This window comes from Coenobita brevimanus, chromosome 110, assembly GCF_032717465.1.
Source record: "Coenobita brevimanus isolate Jiangsu-jjx chromosome 110, ASM3271746v2, whole genome shotgun sequence".
Taxonomy (NCBI): domain Eukaryota; kingdom Metazoa; phylum Arthropoda; class Malacostraca; order Decapoda; family Coenobitidae; genus Coenobita; species Coenobita brevimanus.
Genome location: NC_137063.1, coordinates 3,054,409 through 3,071,023, shown reverse-complemented (window position 1 = coordinate 3,071,023; position 16,615 = coordinate 3,054,409). Strand labels below are relative to the sequence as shown.

At 39.2% G+C, this 16,615-nt stretch overlaps 1 protein-coding gene across 1 annotated transcript in view; it reads left to right on the top strand.

Moving 5' to 3' along the window:
- Positions 1 to 16,615, top strand: part of LOC145417454 (calcium/calmodulin-dependent protein kinase kinase 2-like) — a 54,318-nt gene that overhangs the window by 33,157 nt on the left and 4,546 nt on the right. The window contains exons 4-9 of the mRNA XM_080286148.1: positions 2,629 to 2,730; positions 5,409 to 5,573; positions 7,241 to 7,351; positions 8,194 to 8,393; positions 9,525 to 9,740; positions 11,498 to 11,766. Of these exons, the coding sequence (XP_080142274.1) occupies positions 2,629 to 2,730; positions 5,409 to 5,573; positions 7,241 to 7,351; positions 8,194 to 8,393; positions 9,525 to 9,740; positions 11,498 to 11,766 (1,063 nt within the window). The remainder of the gene's footprint in view (positions 1 to 2,628; positions 2,731 to 5,408; positions 5,574 to 7,240; positions 7,352 to 8,193; positions 8,394 to 9,524; positions 9,741 to 11,497; positions 11,767 to 16,615) is intronic.

The window sequence follows — 16,615 nt, the reverse complement described above, 5'->3', positions numbered from 1 at the left end:
CCTGTATTACTGTCACATTAAACTCACTGTTGTAGCACCAGTAGATTAACTACACAGTCAGCCCTCGGTTAATGTGTTATTTTGTAGCACATGTTTTATTTGTATGGGAGGTAAAATTGTGACACTTTCAGTTAATGCAATCAGGAATATCAGTAATGTGGGACTGTGTGATGTCACTTGGCTCAGCTGTGAAGTAGTTGGCTCCCATGTGTGTGTGTTATGTAATGTGTTTGATGTTTTCTTTGTGTATGCAGTGCATTTCATAGACATTTGTGTGTGTGTGTGTGTGTGTGTGTGTTTTCAATACATTGTTCTAATATCTGTACATTGGCATGATGTTTAGGGAAATTTTAGTAATATGTTATATATGAGAAAAAGGGTGACATTTGTGGAGTGTCCAGTAGCAGTAAGCCATTATAATTGTTATCCAGTATGATTAATATTGTTTTGGTTTACACAACCACCTCTCAGATCAGGAATCTGCTAAAACCGAGGGCTGACTGTTTAACATCTGATTTCCTAAGTTGATGTAATGCATTAAAAGTATTGCAGAATTTTTAAAAGTATTATGATTTAGAAGGTGAATAAATTTAATTCTTTGTTACATGATAGTAAGACTAATTTATGTTGTTAACTGTGTAGATTTTACTGAATAATACTGGAACTTTTCATATTAAATTTAAACTTTCTGAGTTTGGGCAGGGCCTGAGTTTATGGTTATTTTTATATGTTGAAGAACCAGTCTGAAGTGAATGAGAGGGCAGATTGTTGATGATAGCTACAGTATGTAGCAGTGTGCAGAGTCCTCCATATCATCTCAACATAAGTAGATTCTGTACAGCTGGTTTCCTTCATTTCAGGTTCATGATTTTTCAGCTTTCTGTTATGCCAGCTTTGGCCTTTCTATAAAATTATCATCATCATCATGATTTGTATTCACACCAAAATATAGGGTGAGGGAGGTCCTTTAAATGTTGGATGCCCTATGCATAATGTTAATGTTGTGGTATACTCTGCATTTATTGACCAAAAAAGAAGTACAGCATGAAATTACACAGTGCCAGAATGAAGCCATATAAGGCAATGCTTCTTGCAGTCATCTCTGTTTTATTCCATAATATAATAGGATCTGAATATTATGTAGTGATCTAAAGATAACGTAAATGGTTTATTGTACAATATGTTGAAGGTTCAGAAAATATATGTTAATAGTTCACATAGAGCTGGATGTATGAATGGCTCTGGTTTTGCTTTGACAAAATTGGTAAAGAATTTTGGATGTGAGAGTCTTGTAAGAAGATGGTGATTGAGTTCACTGTATTTTCACAACATCACTAGTAGGAACCTTGATGTTCACAGTACAGTATTGAAATTATCTGTTTCTTTCTGTTTTCTGTAATTGATCTTAAACTTTAGTTACGAAATATTAGGGAATATTAAAGAGTATCCCACTTCACTGGTACTTAGAGCAGTGTACAGTATTGAGTGTGTAAGATCAAGTATCTTGAGTGTAATATTCATCACCAGGTGTACTGTATAAGTAAGTTGTACTATAAAGGTAGCCTGTATTGTAAAGTAGGAGGCAGTATAAAGAAAGGGAGGGAAGGAGATAGAGAGAGACAGAGAGAGAGGTATGCAGGTTAAATGAGTGTATCCATTGCATGTTTAAGTTTCATACAGTATTAACCTCCTGTACTGCTCTTGTGTGTGTGACACTCTCAGTGTCTGTTTACTTTCCTCTCACTCTGCCTCCCTTCCAAGCACCCCAGTATAGTATGTAGTGTCACTTAGTGTGTGTGTGCGTGTGTGTGTCGGGGTGTTGTTGTTAGGGTTTTTAGGACGTTGTATCACCCCTAATGTACTGAACAGTCAGACGAAAAAGTATTGAGACCCTCTTACTGGCTTTAGTTTTGATGCAGTGTGCCAGAAGTTTTAACACTGAGTTCTGCTGTTTGATCCAGTGTTTCCTCATTGTGCTTCTTACCATCAGTTGGGGTCTCCAATTTTTTCGTTCAACTTCACAATGCATGGGTTTGTAAAGCATGTGTACAGTTTGTGTTTATCATAATCCTTTCATTTTGCTTGTTTATTTCTTTATTTAATCATGACTTTAGTTAATTATGTTAAGTAATTGATTTTTGCCTGTTTTCTTATTATTTCTTATTAAAAACATATTAGCATTAAACCTGTGGCTGAACTTGGGTATTAGACATATGGCTAAACAATATTTAGCTGCATATTTTGTTGAAATTTTCATTAGTGAAGTCTTTGGTGTAAAATCTGGGTGTGTCATAATTATAGACCCAGTAATTTATACCACAGGTGTAACTAGTGTGCTCATTCTTTTGTCAGGAAATGTTACCTGATTTAGTTCCAAAATTGAGTTGATGGCCATAAATGGAATTGTGCATAATACTTTACAGTATACTGTTTATCCACATGTCTGTCTGACTTGTGTCTCACATTAGTTGATTTTCAATTGCTCATTAGTTTCATTTGTATTTTGTTATTGCCAACTCTTACATTTTATTTTTGCAGTGTAGGCAACATTTATTTTGCTATTATTTCTCTACCTTCTGACTGGTTACTGTGGTGTTGTTGTGCATGGCGATGGGTGAAAACAAACAGGGCGCTCGTGGACCATCGGGGCCGAGACAGATGCGGTGCCCACAGCCCGCTCCCTCAGTCCTCACACCCGCTTAAGCACCTACTCCCCGCCCACACACAGAGGTGAGGTGAAGGGAGATTGGGCGGAGCTATGTATAGTAAGATAAGTAGTATAATATTAAGTTAGAGCACAGTACAGTATGTTTTATTCATTATAGATGAAGTCATGTTGTATGACATTTTATTTGATGTGATAACTGTGTATGATATGAGATTGATTAAATGAGAGAAGTAAGATAAAGCTTAAGGAAATTGAATTTAGATGAAACAAGATTTGTATGTGTGTGTGTGTGTATGTGTGTGAGGAATCTGAAGACAGGTATACTGAAGCATGTATTATACTACTGTATTTTAAAAAAAATAATGGGAATGTATAGATTTTTAGAAGATAATCCCACCAACCACTCATTCGATGTAATGCCATCATCAGGTACAATGCACAGAGTGACAAACCAAATGGTTTCGTGTAACCCAGGAAACCATTTACAGCATTCAATGGTAACCTTATTATCACACGATGCTTGGTGGTCTAGTGGATCAAGGAGCTTCAGTCAGGTGGAGGGATGGGATTTATTGCGCACATAATGCCACTCAGGGACTTGCAAGGCTGTTCATTCTCACCTTTGATGGTGGGACAGTAGCCTAGCCCTATGAGGGGCAAAAAAGGATTGGATTGTAGGTACTCTGCTTATTATACCAGTGCAGGTAAAAGGGAGAGTACAATATTATGGTATGCAGTCTACAAAATATCAAATTAGGGAAGAACAGGGAGGCTTTAGATGTGACACGGAATGTGTTGTTTGAGCATTTGTTTGTATGGCAAGTACTCAGGGAATGGATTTGTATGCAGCTATTATGGATTTGGAGAAAACATACAATAGCTGATGGATATCCTTTGTGACGGGTTCTATGGATGCATGTAGGAGCAATGTAGCAGCAACTGAAGTAATGGCGAGGGAGAAATGGCAGAAGTATTTGAGGGCAGTGAAGAATTGTGAAAGGAGAGATCAGCATTAAGGCAAAGATGGACATTAGAAGATTCAGTAGTGTCTGCTGATAATTATTATATGGATGTGTAGTCTGGATCCCTAAGTAGAAAAGAACAAAAAAGGTTGAAGTGGTGCAACTTAAATGTTGAAGAAGAAAACGTGATGTGGGGTGCCATTGTTTGGAAAGATTTAAGAATGACAAAAAGCAGAAGAGGTGTGAAACATTGTCAGCAGTCTGTAACAGGGGAGTGGTGAGGCAATCAGTGGGATCTAATTACCATTGCCTTTAACCATTATGTTCAGTAATGTAGAGTGAATGTGCATTGATGAATACATGTGTAGGCAATCCTGTTTTGAGGAATTACCCCGCCATGGTAGGTGACAGTGAGTCATTCAGGTTACAGTGCAGTACTAATGCTACCATTTAGCATTATATTTACCGTACTTCTACATGATGCTGGAAATGAGTTACTTGAGAAGAGCATATGGGGTTATGTGGAGAGACTGACGGACGAAGAAGAACTGAAGGAGCTTTGTGATGTTGATGTGGATTTATTGGAGAGCATTAGGGGAAAAGCTTGATATGGTTTGGCAGTGTGGAAAAAGTGGAAAATGAGAGATTCTTTAGGACAGTGTATGTGAGTGTGCTAGAAGGCAAGAGGTGGAGGGGGAGACCAAGAATAAGGTGGAGGGATGGGATGAAGGGGTATAAGAGTGAGGGTGGTGCAAGTTGGAGAGAGGGCAGCCCAAATGTGGAGGACAGAGTGACATGGAAGAGATTTGTTTGTGACTGCCCCTTCCAGGATTAAGATATCTGAATATAGACAGGTAGATATAGTATTTGGATAACATTTTAGAGTGTTTCATTATATTAGAAATTCAGGTACAGGAGTTTCAGTTTATGTTCATTGTGTTGTGTTATTAAGAATGAAATATTAATTCCCTCATGCAACCAAAGTGTTAATCCATAAAACAGCATTTTGTACCCACAGTCATTTGCATAACATCACCAGAGAGCAATTACTTTTTGTGATGATGCGTAAAAATTATACGGAACAATGAGTGGTAACAAATTCTCAAAATGATTTGACAGAATGAGTTCCACCTTACTAATGAAGTGCCCAGTATCCTCTAAGCCTCTTTAAGTTGTTCAATTTTTCTCTTGTTACTTGCAGACCCTAACAGGTATCGCAAGTGTTGTTATACCACTGGGAAACTCAGAATGTATACTTTTTGTGCTCTCTGACCTTTGTTCTTCCAGTTCAAGTTTGAATGGAATGATGGGGATGAGTAATGACACAGGAAACCAGCATAAGCTTATGGTGCCTGAGGGGATTAACAGCAATAGGTTTTTATATATTATGAAATACTGAATACTTTACAGAATTTCATATTTTCATATTGATTACTTTATTTAGTACAGTATCTTGCAAGTTTTGAGGTCTAAGGCCCCCCCCCCCTTTTTTTTCCCCCCCCCATTAAAACTGGTATATTTACATTGAAGTCCTTCAAAAGATTTCTCTTGGACATCATTAAAGATTTTGGATTTGCAGTTTGCCTTCATTGAATTCCTAAACTTGGCCTATTTCCATCAGGAGTGGAATCCTTTTATGGGCCTTCCCCCCTGCCCCAGTGTTTTATGCTTATAACCACTGGATGATAGTTGACACAGAGTCAGGCCAAACTATTGTCAGTACTCTCCGGTCATCCAGTTATATTCAATAGGTAATATCTGTCCTTAAACTCCTACAGTTAAAGGCCGACTGCCCCCTCCAAGAGCATCAGGAGGAAGACCAATTGAGAACCCCTTAGATCGTGTCCACAGAGAGATCGCCATTCTCAAAAAGCTCAACCATCCTAATGTTGTCAAACTGGTAGAGGTGCTCAATGATCCCGATGAAGATAATTTCTATATGGGTAAGTTCATTGTCCAGGTTTGATATGATGTGCAAAGTTTTTATCTGAATTTGTAAACATGTGGGAGAATTTATGCGGCTCATTGTAGTTATAGAAAATAGGGGTTATTATGTAAAGAAAGTGGAGAGTAAAGTGGCTCAGGAGAGAAAGGTGCCTGGTGCTCTGAAGGCCTTGATATAAAATAGAAGTCTGTGTCTGGAGGCAGGCAGAAGCTTGAAGAAAAGTGTAATAATATATCAGTGTAAGACTTAAATGAATATGAATAGCCAAGAGTGAGAGCAGAGGAAATGTGACTTCAGGGATGTATATGGGTTGAATAGAGTGGTTAGGATGAGAAAATAGAGATACGTGGAAGATGTGGATATTGTTCTAATAGAATTTAGAAGAATGTGTAGTTGTATGGTAAAGTCATATGATATTAGATATATGTTAAGGCCACCAGCCACCTTCAGACTCACTCATATCTACCTCATTCACCACCCTACCTATATCCAGTGACCATTTTTCGGCTATTCAGTGACCATACCATACGTCCACTATCCAGTGACTTTGCCCTATAACTAGATATTGTTTTACCTTTCTGTAACCACATCTTTCATGAACCTCAGTGTTTCTTATCTTATCCATTCTTTGCAACCCATACATATTCTTTAATAGTCCCATGTTCATTCAAACTGTATTCATTAGCCTTATTCATGGCTTATTATAAGTCAAGAAGGTGGATGGCTTTGATTATCAAGTATGTGAGAAAGCAAAGTATGGAAGTTGGGGAAAGTAAGAAATTGATAAAGAAACAAGAAGGAGAATTCAGAGAGTACAACACCCACACCTGCCAACTGGTGGAAGGGCCAAATATTTGATTTTGCCCTGTGACCTAGACATTCAACAAAGTACTCTCAAAATTTAATTACTTCATGCTTGCTTGGGCACCAGCTTTGAATCAAATCAGATCAAAACTGTGTGTGTTGACTTTGCCCAGTGACCTTGAGCTTTGACCATTCCTTGTAACCTTGACCTGTGCCTGATTGTTCTCAAATTTGATCCTCTCTCTCTCTCTCTCTCTCTCTCTCTCTCTCTCTCTCTCTCTCTCTCTCTCTCTCTCTCTCTCTCTCTCTCTCTCTCTCTCTCTCTCTCTCTCTCTCTCAAGAGAGAGACTATGGAAGGACCTTTCAGTGTTTCAGCTAAACAACTCAGCCACTTCTTCCTACAGCTCACCCTTACAAAGAAGTGAAAACACTTACTGCGTCAAGAATAAGTGTGTTTTTGATGAGGTGTCTATCCAACCTAACTGTGCTGCATCACTTCATTAGTGCATATAGGCTACCAATGTTTTGAAACTTAGAGTTTCAAACATTTTACAGAGCTCCATAGATGCACAACATCTTTTGCCTCAGCTTATGGCTTGATCAGGATAAGATCCCTCATCTCACTGTACTGTACGTGGTATACAGCCTTCTTCCAGGACCTGCCAGTGGAGATAAAATGGTTTTTGAATATGCAGAAACCTATAAAAGTATCCCAGTCAACTTTTTAGGAGTTAGCCTTTTCCATTCCAATAAAAAGTACAAGTAAAGTCATTTTAGATAGTTACTGTATACTGTACAACTGTATCATTACCAGGTATTCCTTACTTCATATCTGATCCCTGATTTCCATTTGTCCTTCAGTGTTTGAGCTGCTTGAGAAAGGCGAGGTAATGGAGGTTCCAACTGATAACCCACTCTCCGAGGATCAGGCATGGGCGTACTTCAGGGATGTAGTTCTGGGCATTGAATACCGTGAGTGGTGTTTGCTTTATTGGCCATATTCTAGCTTGTCTATCTATCTATCCATTGCCAGACGCCTCAATCCCGTTTGGAGTGGCCACAAACAAATTGCCTCCACGTAGCCCTGTCCCCCGCCATTTCACTGCCCTGCTCCCAACTCAAACTCCCCTCTCTCATATACCTCTCCAACCCATCCCTACATCTCATCCTCGGCCTCCCCCTCCCTCTTCCCCCCCTCCACCTCACTCACATACACTCTCTTTGTCAGTCTTTCACTGGTGTCAGACATTTTATACCACCTCTTCTTTTTCCTTCTTCTTCTCCTTCTTTTTTTTTTTTTTTTTTTTTTTTTTTTTTTTTTATGCCTGAGTGTTGTCTTGTATATTATTTATATCATTGTAATGTCAATGAACAGTAGTTTGCGTGAGTAGTGTACAACAAAATATTGATGTGTAATGTTCAGAATAAGTTACAAAGGAAAAGTGTTACAAAATCTTTAATTCCACATAGAATATAACTTATTTTGTATATAAGTTGCTTCATGGAGCAAGTTGAAATATTTTTGCTTATCCCTTACTTGAGAGTTTAGGTTTTTTTTATAATGCAGTAATTTATAAATTACATGTATTTTTTTTTTTTTTAATAAATATCTGTGTACAGTACCTTGAAATCTCTTGATTTGTGCAAGAAGATCTTTTATAAAGTTGATTGAAATTCTGGAGAACAGTAATAATGCTGTAATTTTTTCTCAGTCCCCGTGTACTGTATCTAATGACAGTATCTGCATTACTACCTAACTGTATTTTCTTCATTATATGAGTCACACGTTATTTACTCTAAATTTCCTTCCTTAGTTCACTATCAGAAAATAATCCATCGAGATATCAAGCCATCAAACTTGCTGCTGGGAGATAATGGCCATATCCAGATTGCTGACTTTGGCGTATGTAATGAATTTGATGGGAAGGATGCGTTTCTTACTAACACTGCCGGTACCCCAGCCTTCATGGCTCCTGAGGCTCTGTCAACGTCAAGGCACAAATATTCAGGGAAGGTGAGTGTTGCCATAGTGAGCATTAAACAAGCAATGCAATACAGTGGCCATGCTTCTAACATGTATTACTTTAGTACTAGGCTAATCGACTTTAACATGGTTGACATTCAAAATACTCAGTAAAAGAAATTAATTCAGTATAGAAAATTTATATCAGTGTGGTATGCATACACATATGTGCATGAAATCCGAGAAGTTGGGGGGGAGGGGGGAGGCATTATTCTAGGAAGTTGAGAGGTGCCACAGCCAGTGAGAACATGCATTGGTGGGGAGAGGTGACATCAACAAGCACCAGTCTTGTTGTGCCTACTGGCATGCCAACACCATAATAGCATGTGTCACAGTAACATTCTACTTTGTGTGTGTGTGCTATCCAGATTGTAATATTTCCTGTTTGCCTGGCATTGTTTACAACATTCTGGGGATTCTTTAGCCTTAAATTATAGTCATGTCTGATCTAAATAGTCTTCCCCATAAGGTTTACTGTATTATTTGTCCAGTACGGAATTAGTCCAGTATGGTAGTGTTGTCTCATCTAACTATAGTACTCGATGCAAGGCCACTGTATTATAAAAAAGGGATGGGGGGGGAATAGCCTTCGAACCATTGCTGTGGAGATATGCGAGTACAGGAGCATGCTTGACGTTGTGTGACACGGCTCTCCCACCACCATCTTCAGACCTTGTGTGACTCGTGATCACTGCACATGATTACATTGAAGTGTCTGTGATATCATTGTGTACCGGTATGTCATTGATGAGTGCAGTATTTTACCATGTTATGCATTTCGTGTATTAAACACCTGTATGGAATAATTAATGTATTCCATTTTCAAGGCATCACCTATTCGCATATATCAACCACTCACAAGGGGTCTTATTATGTAATCCTCATCAGTATTTGGGGCCGACCCCCCCCCCCCCCCCCGGTGTGTGTGTGTACAGTATATATATATATATATATATATAGATATATATATATATATATATATATATACTGTTTTCAGTGCACTCCAAACTGGCTGTTTCTAATACCACAACCACTATATATATATATATATATATATATATATATATTGTTTTCAGTTCACTCCAAACTGGCTGTTTCTAATACCACAACCACACATTCCAGGCAGCGGACATATGGGCCATGGGTGTAACCCTTTATGCATTTGTTTATGGAAAGCTGCCCTTCCATGACGAGAATATCGTGGTTCTCTATGACAAGATTCGTTCAGCTGAGCTGAGCTTCCCCCCTGTTCCTTTTGTCTCTGAGGACCTGAAGGATCTCATTTCCCTCATGTTGGAGAAGACACCAGCAAAGCGCATCACTCTTCCAGAAATCAAGGTAATGTAAGGCCAGTTGGAGATAAGGTGTGGTTACGGTTTGAATAAAAGAAGGTACGTGAAGGTGAGATTAGGGTTAGTTATTGGGGAAGAATTGAGAAACAGTGGTGAAAATGATGAAGTAACAGGTAGCAGTGGGATAGCTGCTGAACTTCATCTGGTATACTTTTAAGTGAGAGAATAACTTACTTTATCGGTGTAACTCTCAAGAACATAGTTATGACTGGCTGGTTAAGAAGTGGTATTGTGAATGTGAGTAAAAGAGAAAGGAGATGCACTTGAGTGGGTCTGGATCTGCCAGACCAGAAAATGAAAACTTTAAAGATGGTGTGGCAGAACATCAGGTTCAAAGGAGGGGGTTTTCCTTATGCAGAATGACACAGTATCATGGATATGTGAATTATATCACTATTTAATACTCCTACGGGTTCTCAGGCCTCCATCCTTAGCTGCCATACACGCAAAGACCTGTGCTGTGAAATTGTACTGTAGGTTCAAGTATTCTACAGAGTAATGCAAGTCACTGAGAGTTTTGATTTGTCTTGCACTGATAAAACACAGTGTGGATACAAAGACACAAGGCTTCCATGTCTGTGTAGGCTAAAAATGCTGAGGAACCTGAGGACTTCCCAGGGCCAGTTTTTGGTAACTTTCCTTTTGGGTGTCTCCAGTGAATGAAAGCAAGGAGAAAAACAGATTTTGCTGGACCAAAACCCCATTTCCCTTTCATGCCAAGAGAAATGGGGACTCTGTTACTTTAGTGCCATATGTTAACACATTAGCAGACAGATACCCTGCTTAGGAAAATGTATAAGGTACTGTAATGGCAATTCCTATTGAGGCATGTCACCACATGGTGGGAACCACATTCACACTGGGAAGTTCAGAATGCAAACATTATAGAGTACACTATTTGAAACATGGGGAGAGATTTCTCTGCCTTTAAGGCACAGTATTTAGCAAAGGTACAAACACCTGACTCTTAGTGTATTTCAGTCTGAAGTGAGTCTTCTTGACCTACAAAATGCAGGCAGTGGGTCAGGGGTAAATCTCTTATCCTTATGAATATCTCCACTTCTCAGTACAAGAACAGAATTATATTTTTACTTATTTTTTTTATCATTTTTATTTACATAAAGGGAGCACCACATCAGATGATGCAGGATGGAGGATGCCCTCAGCTTTCATATAACCTAAAGATTCTAACCAGGAATTGAACTTTGGCCCATCTACTGATGCCAAGGCACTCCCACTACATCACCACTCCCTTACATGTAGTTTAGACTGAGCTTTGTTCTGTTAATCTGTTAGATACACCTTCATGCAACACCTGCCTATACTTCTAATCTGTGAAAATCCTCTGCCATATCTACTGTTCTGTATATTAAGTACACAAACATTCTGTCAGTACCATATTTTGCCATGAAGCTGGGAGTTTTTATTTTTTTTATTTTTTATTTTATTTTTTTATAAGAATGATGGAACCAAAGGCTAGGAGCCTGCAGATACAGCTACATTAAAAGCACAGTAGAAGCTTAACTTTTAACTTAATAGCATGTATTAAGGGATTACATAAATCATGTTCAAAAGTAAGGAAGTTTAACCCTAATGCAGGGGTTACAATTATATTTACTGCATTATGTCAAAGGACGAATTACAATCCTGCAATAAACAAACAGTGTTTATAGTGAAAGCCAGTATACATACCAGTGGTGTAAGCTAATAGGACCTTCCTTTAACACTATATTTTCTCATCAGGAGCACCCATGGGTAACAGCAGGAGGCCAGTACCCCTTGCCCAGTGAAGAGGAAAACTGCATCCTCATTGAGGTCACCGAAGAGGAGGTGCAGTCTTGTGTCCGCTCCATCCCTAAGCTGGAAACACTCATATTAATCAAGTGTATGCTCAAGAAACACAGCTTCCAAAACCCCTTCAAGATTCAGAACATTCTCTTTGCCAAGGAGCAGTTTGCACGCACGGGCAGGTCGCACTCGGCCCCGGGTTCGTATGAATTCTACTTGGACAGGTATGGGTCGGTGACGGGTGGTGATGGTAAATACTAACCCCAGAAAGTCTGTATTTATTTCCCTTTTGTTTATCCACTTGTTGATTTTCTTGCACCACCCGCCGCACTGCATGGTAGATATCCATTCATGCTCCTTTTGTTATGCTGTATTGTACTGTCTGATTCTTGGGTCTTCTTACTAATGCTTTCAAACATATCTTGGACCATGAACATTTCAGATCACAGTTTATGTTTGGTCATTTCTATTTCAGTTTTGTACCAAGTGTAATTTTTCATGCTCTCATCATTATCATGAAACTATCATAATCTTTTCCTCCTCTTCAGAATTTCTCATATAAATGATGGCTAGAGTGTTTACCTACCTATGCACCTACCTGTACCTACCTATGCACCTACCTGCCTAGACTACCACCATGCATATCTTCCTCTCTTCCATTGGCTTCACATTTCTGAATCACCCATCCTGCTTACTTCAGACATCCTGTGCAGAACATGAATCATTACCACAGTATATAATAGGTCTCCTGACTAAGTACATGTTTACCTGAAGTTAGGTGAAACTACAGTAGATATTCCTCAACCATAATGGTGAAATAATTTTACTGTTATCTTATTAAAAGAAGATTAGAAAAAAAAAAAATGCCCCTTGGCACACTCAGAAGCACTGTAATTATGTAGTCTGCATACTCCATCATCATTATCATAATTATCATAGTTATTGCAGCTCTTATTCTCACCTGAAAGGCAGCATAGGATCCACCTCATAAGCATTACCATTTGCATTTTCTTTATTTTCTCCATAGGTGTGCTTCACACACACTTGTGGGACAGAATAATTTCATGGACTACAAAAAGGGGGGGGGGGCATAGTAGTCCTCTCATTTGTCCAGTAGTACTCCCATTGCCGTTAAGTGGTCCTTGCATTGCAGTTTATTTCACTTTTGCAGTCTAGTAATCCTCCCATTACAATTAGTCATTCTCCCATTGTAGTTTACTAGTTTTTCCACTGTAGCTTATTTACCATTGCTGTTTAACCCTTTGAGATTCCGAAGACGCGATTTCGAGTCATTGTAAATCCAACCGTTGAGATTCTGATGACTCGAATTCGTGTCATATGAAACAACGTTTGTTTTTTGCATGTTTTCCATATTCTATCTGGGCTTGTTCTACATACACTATCCTGTTTATCCTTTTCCAACTATTTGGTTTTACACTGACAAGTACATCAGACAGATATGCATAATAAATTCGCTTTTACCATGAATAATATCAATATTACCAGCATGGATATTTGCCTGTGTGACAGCGAGAGCTCTCACTTTTCTCTGTGAAAACTAACGTAAATTGCCATAACCTATAAATCAATGGAAAAGTAATCTATTGTAGATTGACATGGTGCAATCAAATTTCATGTAACTCTAATACTATTTTTTTTTACAAATATTTTTCTACGGAAGGGTGTGGGATTTTTCCTTTTCGGCTACCTTCTACTCTTCCTATTGGCCTTTTAGTTACCGTATTTACCTTTTTCAGCCATACTACGATAAAGAGCAACTATTCAGTTCTAAAATGGTACCACATTCATTAGTCTACTGTAAAAAGTTAGTGTACAGTGGCCGATTAAGTACAAATATCGCTGCACAATGATGCATTCTGTGTGCGCCAGGCTGAATCTGGCACAGACACAATTGGCGGAGGGCCGAAAATCTCAAAGGGTTAATAGTCCTCCTGTTGCAGTCTAGTAGTCCACACTGCAGTTTAGTAGTCCTCCCATTGCAGAGTATTCATCCATGTGTAGTCTAACATTCCTCCCATTACAGCTTAGTAGCCCTCCCAATGCAGTGAAATCTGTTAGTCCTCTTATTGCACTTTTGTTTTTTTTCCCCCCAATGTGACGGGTATCTTCAGTTGAATAAGATTGTTTGACCATAGCCAGAGAGAAATAACTAAAAATTAATCCTCAGGCCGAAGAATAGACCAGTTGACACAATTAAGTACTGTATCTATTACATCCTGGCATCGCAGGATCTTGTGTTCAGCTTAAGAGTCCTCTCTGTCTGTAAGGTTCATTTTACGCTCTCTTGTTATTACTTTTCTTTGTAGTAAGCTCTTCCCACAATGTACCATATGCATTTCTTTCATCTGTGTTGCTTCCTTACCTTCATTTGCTTTGTTTGTATGATAGTGAATACATTGTACAGTACTGTTTCTCTTTGATTAATTTATCAGTAAATACTGTATTGTATATCACTCTCATTATTCTATCTTCTTTGATATTTGCTGTGGTTAGACATTGTGCTCATTGTATTCTTTGCTACTAGATTGATGTGACCCATTCAGCCTGAGGATATCTTTAGAATTTTATTCTGGGCAATTCCACACAGTTTCATTCAGTTTAGGTGAGGTCCCTGTGGCTGAAAGGGTTAGTGTCAGGTATGTCTTGATGTGCTGTAAATATTGATGCAATGTCTGTGACTGGTGATTCTGTATTTTTTATACTAGTATGGTAGTTCATTTTGTATTCTTTGTGTGTATAGTATGTGATAGTTTTGCATGAATGAGACATTTGTTAGAAATTGTTCTTGTTGTGCACTACTTTGCACAGTTTATGTTTAGTTTTGTTTGTGAAATTTTAATAGTTTTTTTAATACGTAACAGTATCTGTGCCCTGTTAGGGTGTGACTCAAAGTTGTTGGCAACCACCACCAAGCACTGTGGGGTAAGAGGATGTATCTCAGCCAGCCTCTGGTTGTATGCATAAATTGACGGAGTGCACCACCTGTGCAGCAAAAGATTAAATTAGGATTCATTTGTAGTGATGTCTTTTTTATAGTGAGAACTTTTGTGCCTTTTGCTATCTAGGGAATCTCCCTAGCTCAGCAGGGGTCCTGTATATCTCTGGGCAGTCTTTGAGAGACAGATTCTTCCACACAAAGTCAACACCTTCTTCCATCTCAGTTTAAAGACCTGCCAGGTGATGTCTTGGGTTACACACAACCTTCCACCCTGTCATATCCACTTCAGAACAGTTCAGTCTTCCCCCGGTGGTCCACACCTCACAGTGCAGATCATTGCCATTATCCCATCTCAGTCCACTTTCGAGGGTAGACCATACTCATCCCATCTTGAGAATCCCATCCCAACCTTTGCAAGAGAATACCAGTGAGCCCATGCAAGTTCTCTTTAGCTTTGTGCTGTCCACAGCAGCATATATACCTCCTCCTAGAAGAGCCAATCAGCAGATATACCTTCATTCTTATCCCCTTCCATGGCTGAATCCCATTTGAATGGGGAGGAGTATCACTGACCCCTTTCAGCAGACCACTTCCAGGCTGATCCAGCCTCAGATGAGGGACACATTCAGCCATCTTTGGGGAAAGAAAGTAGTAAGGGACCAGATGATCTCCCTAGCCTAGACTGACACCTCATAGTTGCACTACATGCAGTGGTCTCTACCTCCAGATAACTGGCTGTGGAAGCCACAGGCCTAGACACAACTCTGTACTGTACCTACAGTAGGTCATCAGAGGTGGGGAGGTGTTATCAGTTACTGCATATTTAGATACATTTTCACTAAGGATGTTTGCAACCAGGTATCTTCTAGAAGGTAGAGATGCTAACTAGAGCTTTTGATTACAAATAGAGAGATGAGACCCCTTCCTCCAAATCTCATTGTCCACATACTATACAAAATGGGCCCACTACCTCATTATGAACCTGCTGCCCATTAAGCATTACAGGGGAAAAAAAAAAAAAAAAAAAAAATGCAAAGCCCTTTTAGGGAATAACAAACTGCTCAGGATATCTTAAAAATGACTGACAGTTGAGATGTGAAGGGAGGCAGAGTGAAAGAGCAGATGGCGTATGGGCAAACCTTTCGTATTGGACATGGCCTTGCCAAGAGGTGGATACCTGAACCAGTCCTGAGAGGGGGTCGTTCCCAGCGCATAATCCTGCATCTGGCTTCATTTATATAGGAATTAACAAAAGTCTTATAGTACTTCTTAGACTTGTCTTGCCAGAATTTCCGGTCATGTACAGTGACATGAGACTGTCTCTAGAATGGGACCATTGTCCTTCATGATGTCTTCTGGCACATTACAGTTCACAGTCAGTTCAAGAAATTCATTGCTTTCAAGGCAGAAACACTGCATCCAGTTTCAAAAGTCATGCCTTTCAGGCTAATGTTTTTACAAAGGTATCCAAGTTGATTGTGAGGATCAAGAACACAAAAGGTTCAGTTATCATGGCTTGCTGACTTAAAACCAGAGGTCTGAGAGGTGAAGATGAGGATGACATATAGATGAACATTTGTTTGCCACACACAGAAACAACTCAGACATCCTAGTGTACACCCTGACTTGTGACTGGCTGAGATGAGCCCTCTTATACCACAGTGCTTGGTAAATAGCTACAAGCATCTTTGCACTGCATCTGTGCAGGGTGAAAATGAGTTTTTTATCAATGCAAAAACAAGTTCATTTTTTGGTGAAATATTTGATAGAGCTGTGATGAAAAATTTTACAGTATACAGTACACCCTCAATATAACAAACTAATTGGTGTCAGACCATTTTCATTACAGCCGAACACCATGCTGTTTGGTAATTTCCTAGGCATCGTGGCTTTTACCGAACAAAGATCTTTAGATATAGAGTGTCATTCGGCCATACAGTCATACACAGTAACATACAGCTAAGTCTAAATGGCCCTTAGTCTCCATAAATGATCTATTTATGGCTCCTCTCATGATGCTGATTACCCAGAGACTGATGCAGCATTCTGTGGGATGTGGAGGAGCACGTGTGTGTGTAGGAACGCGATGCTGATCGGTGTTTCCCACTCGTCCA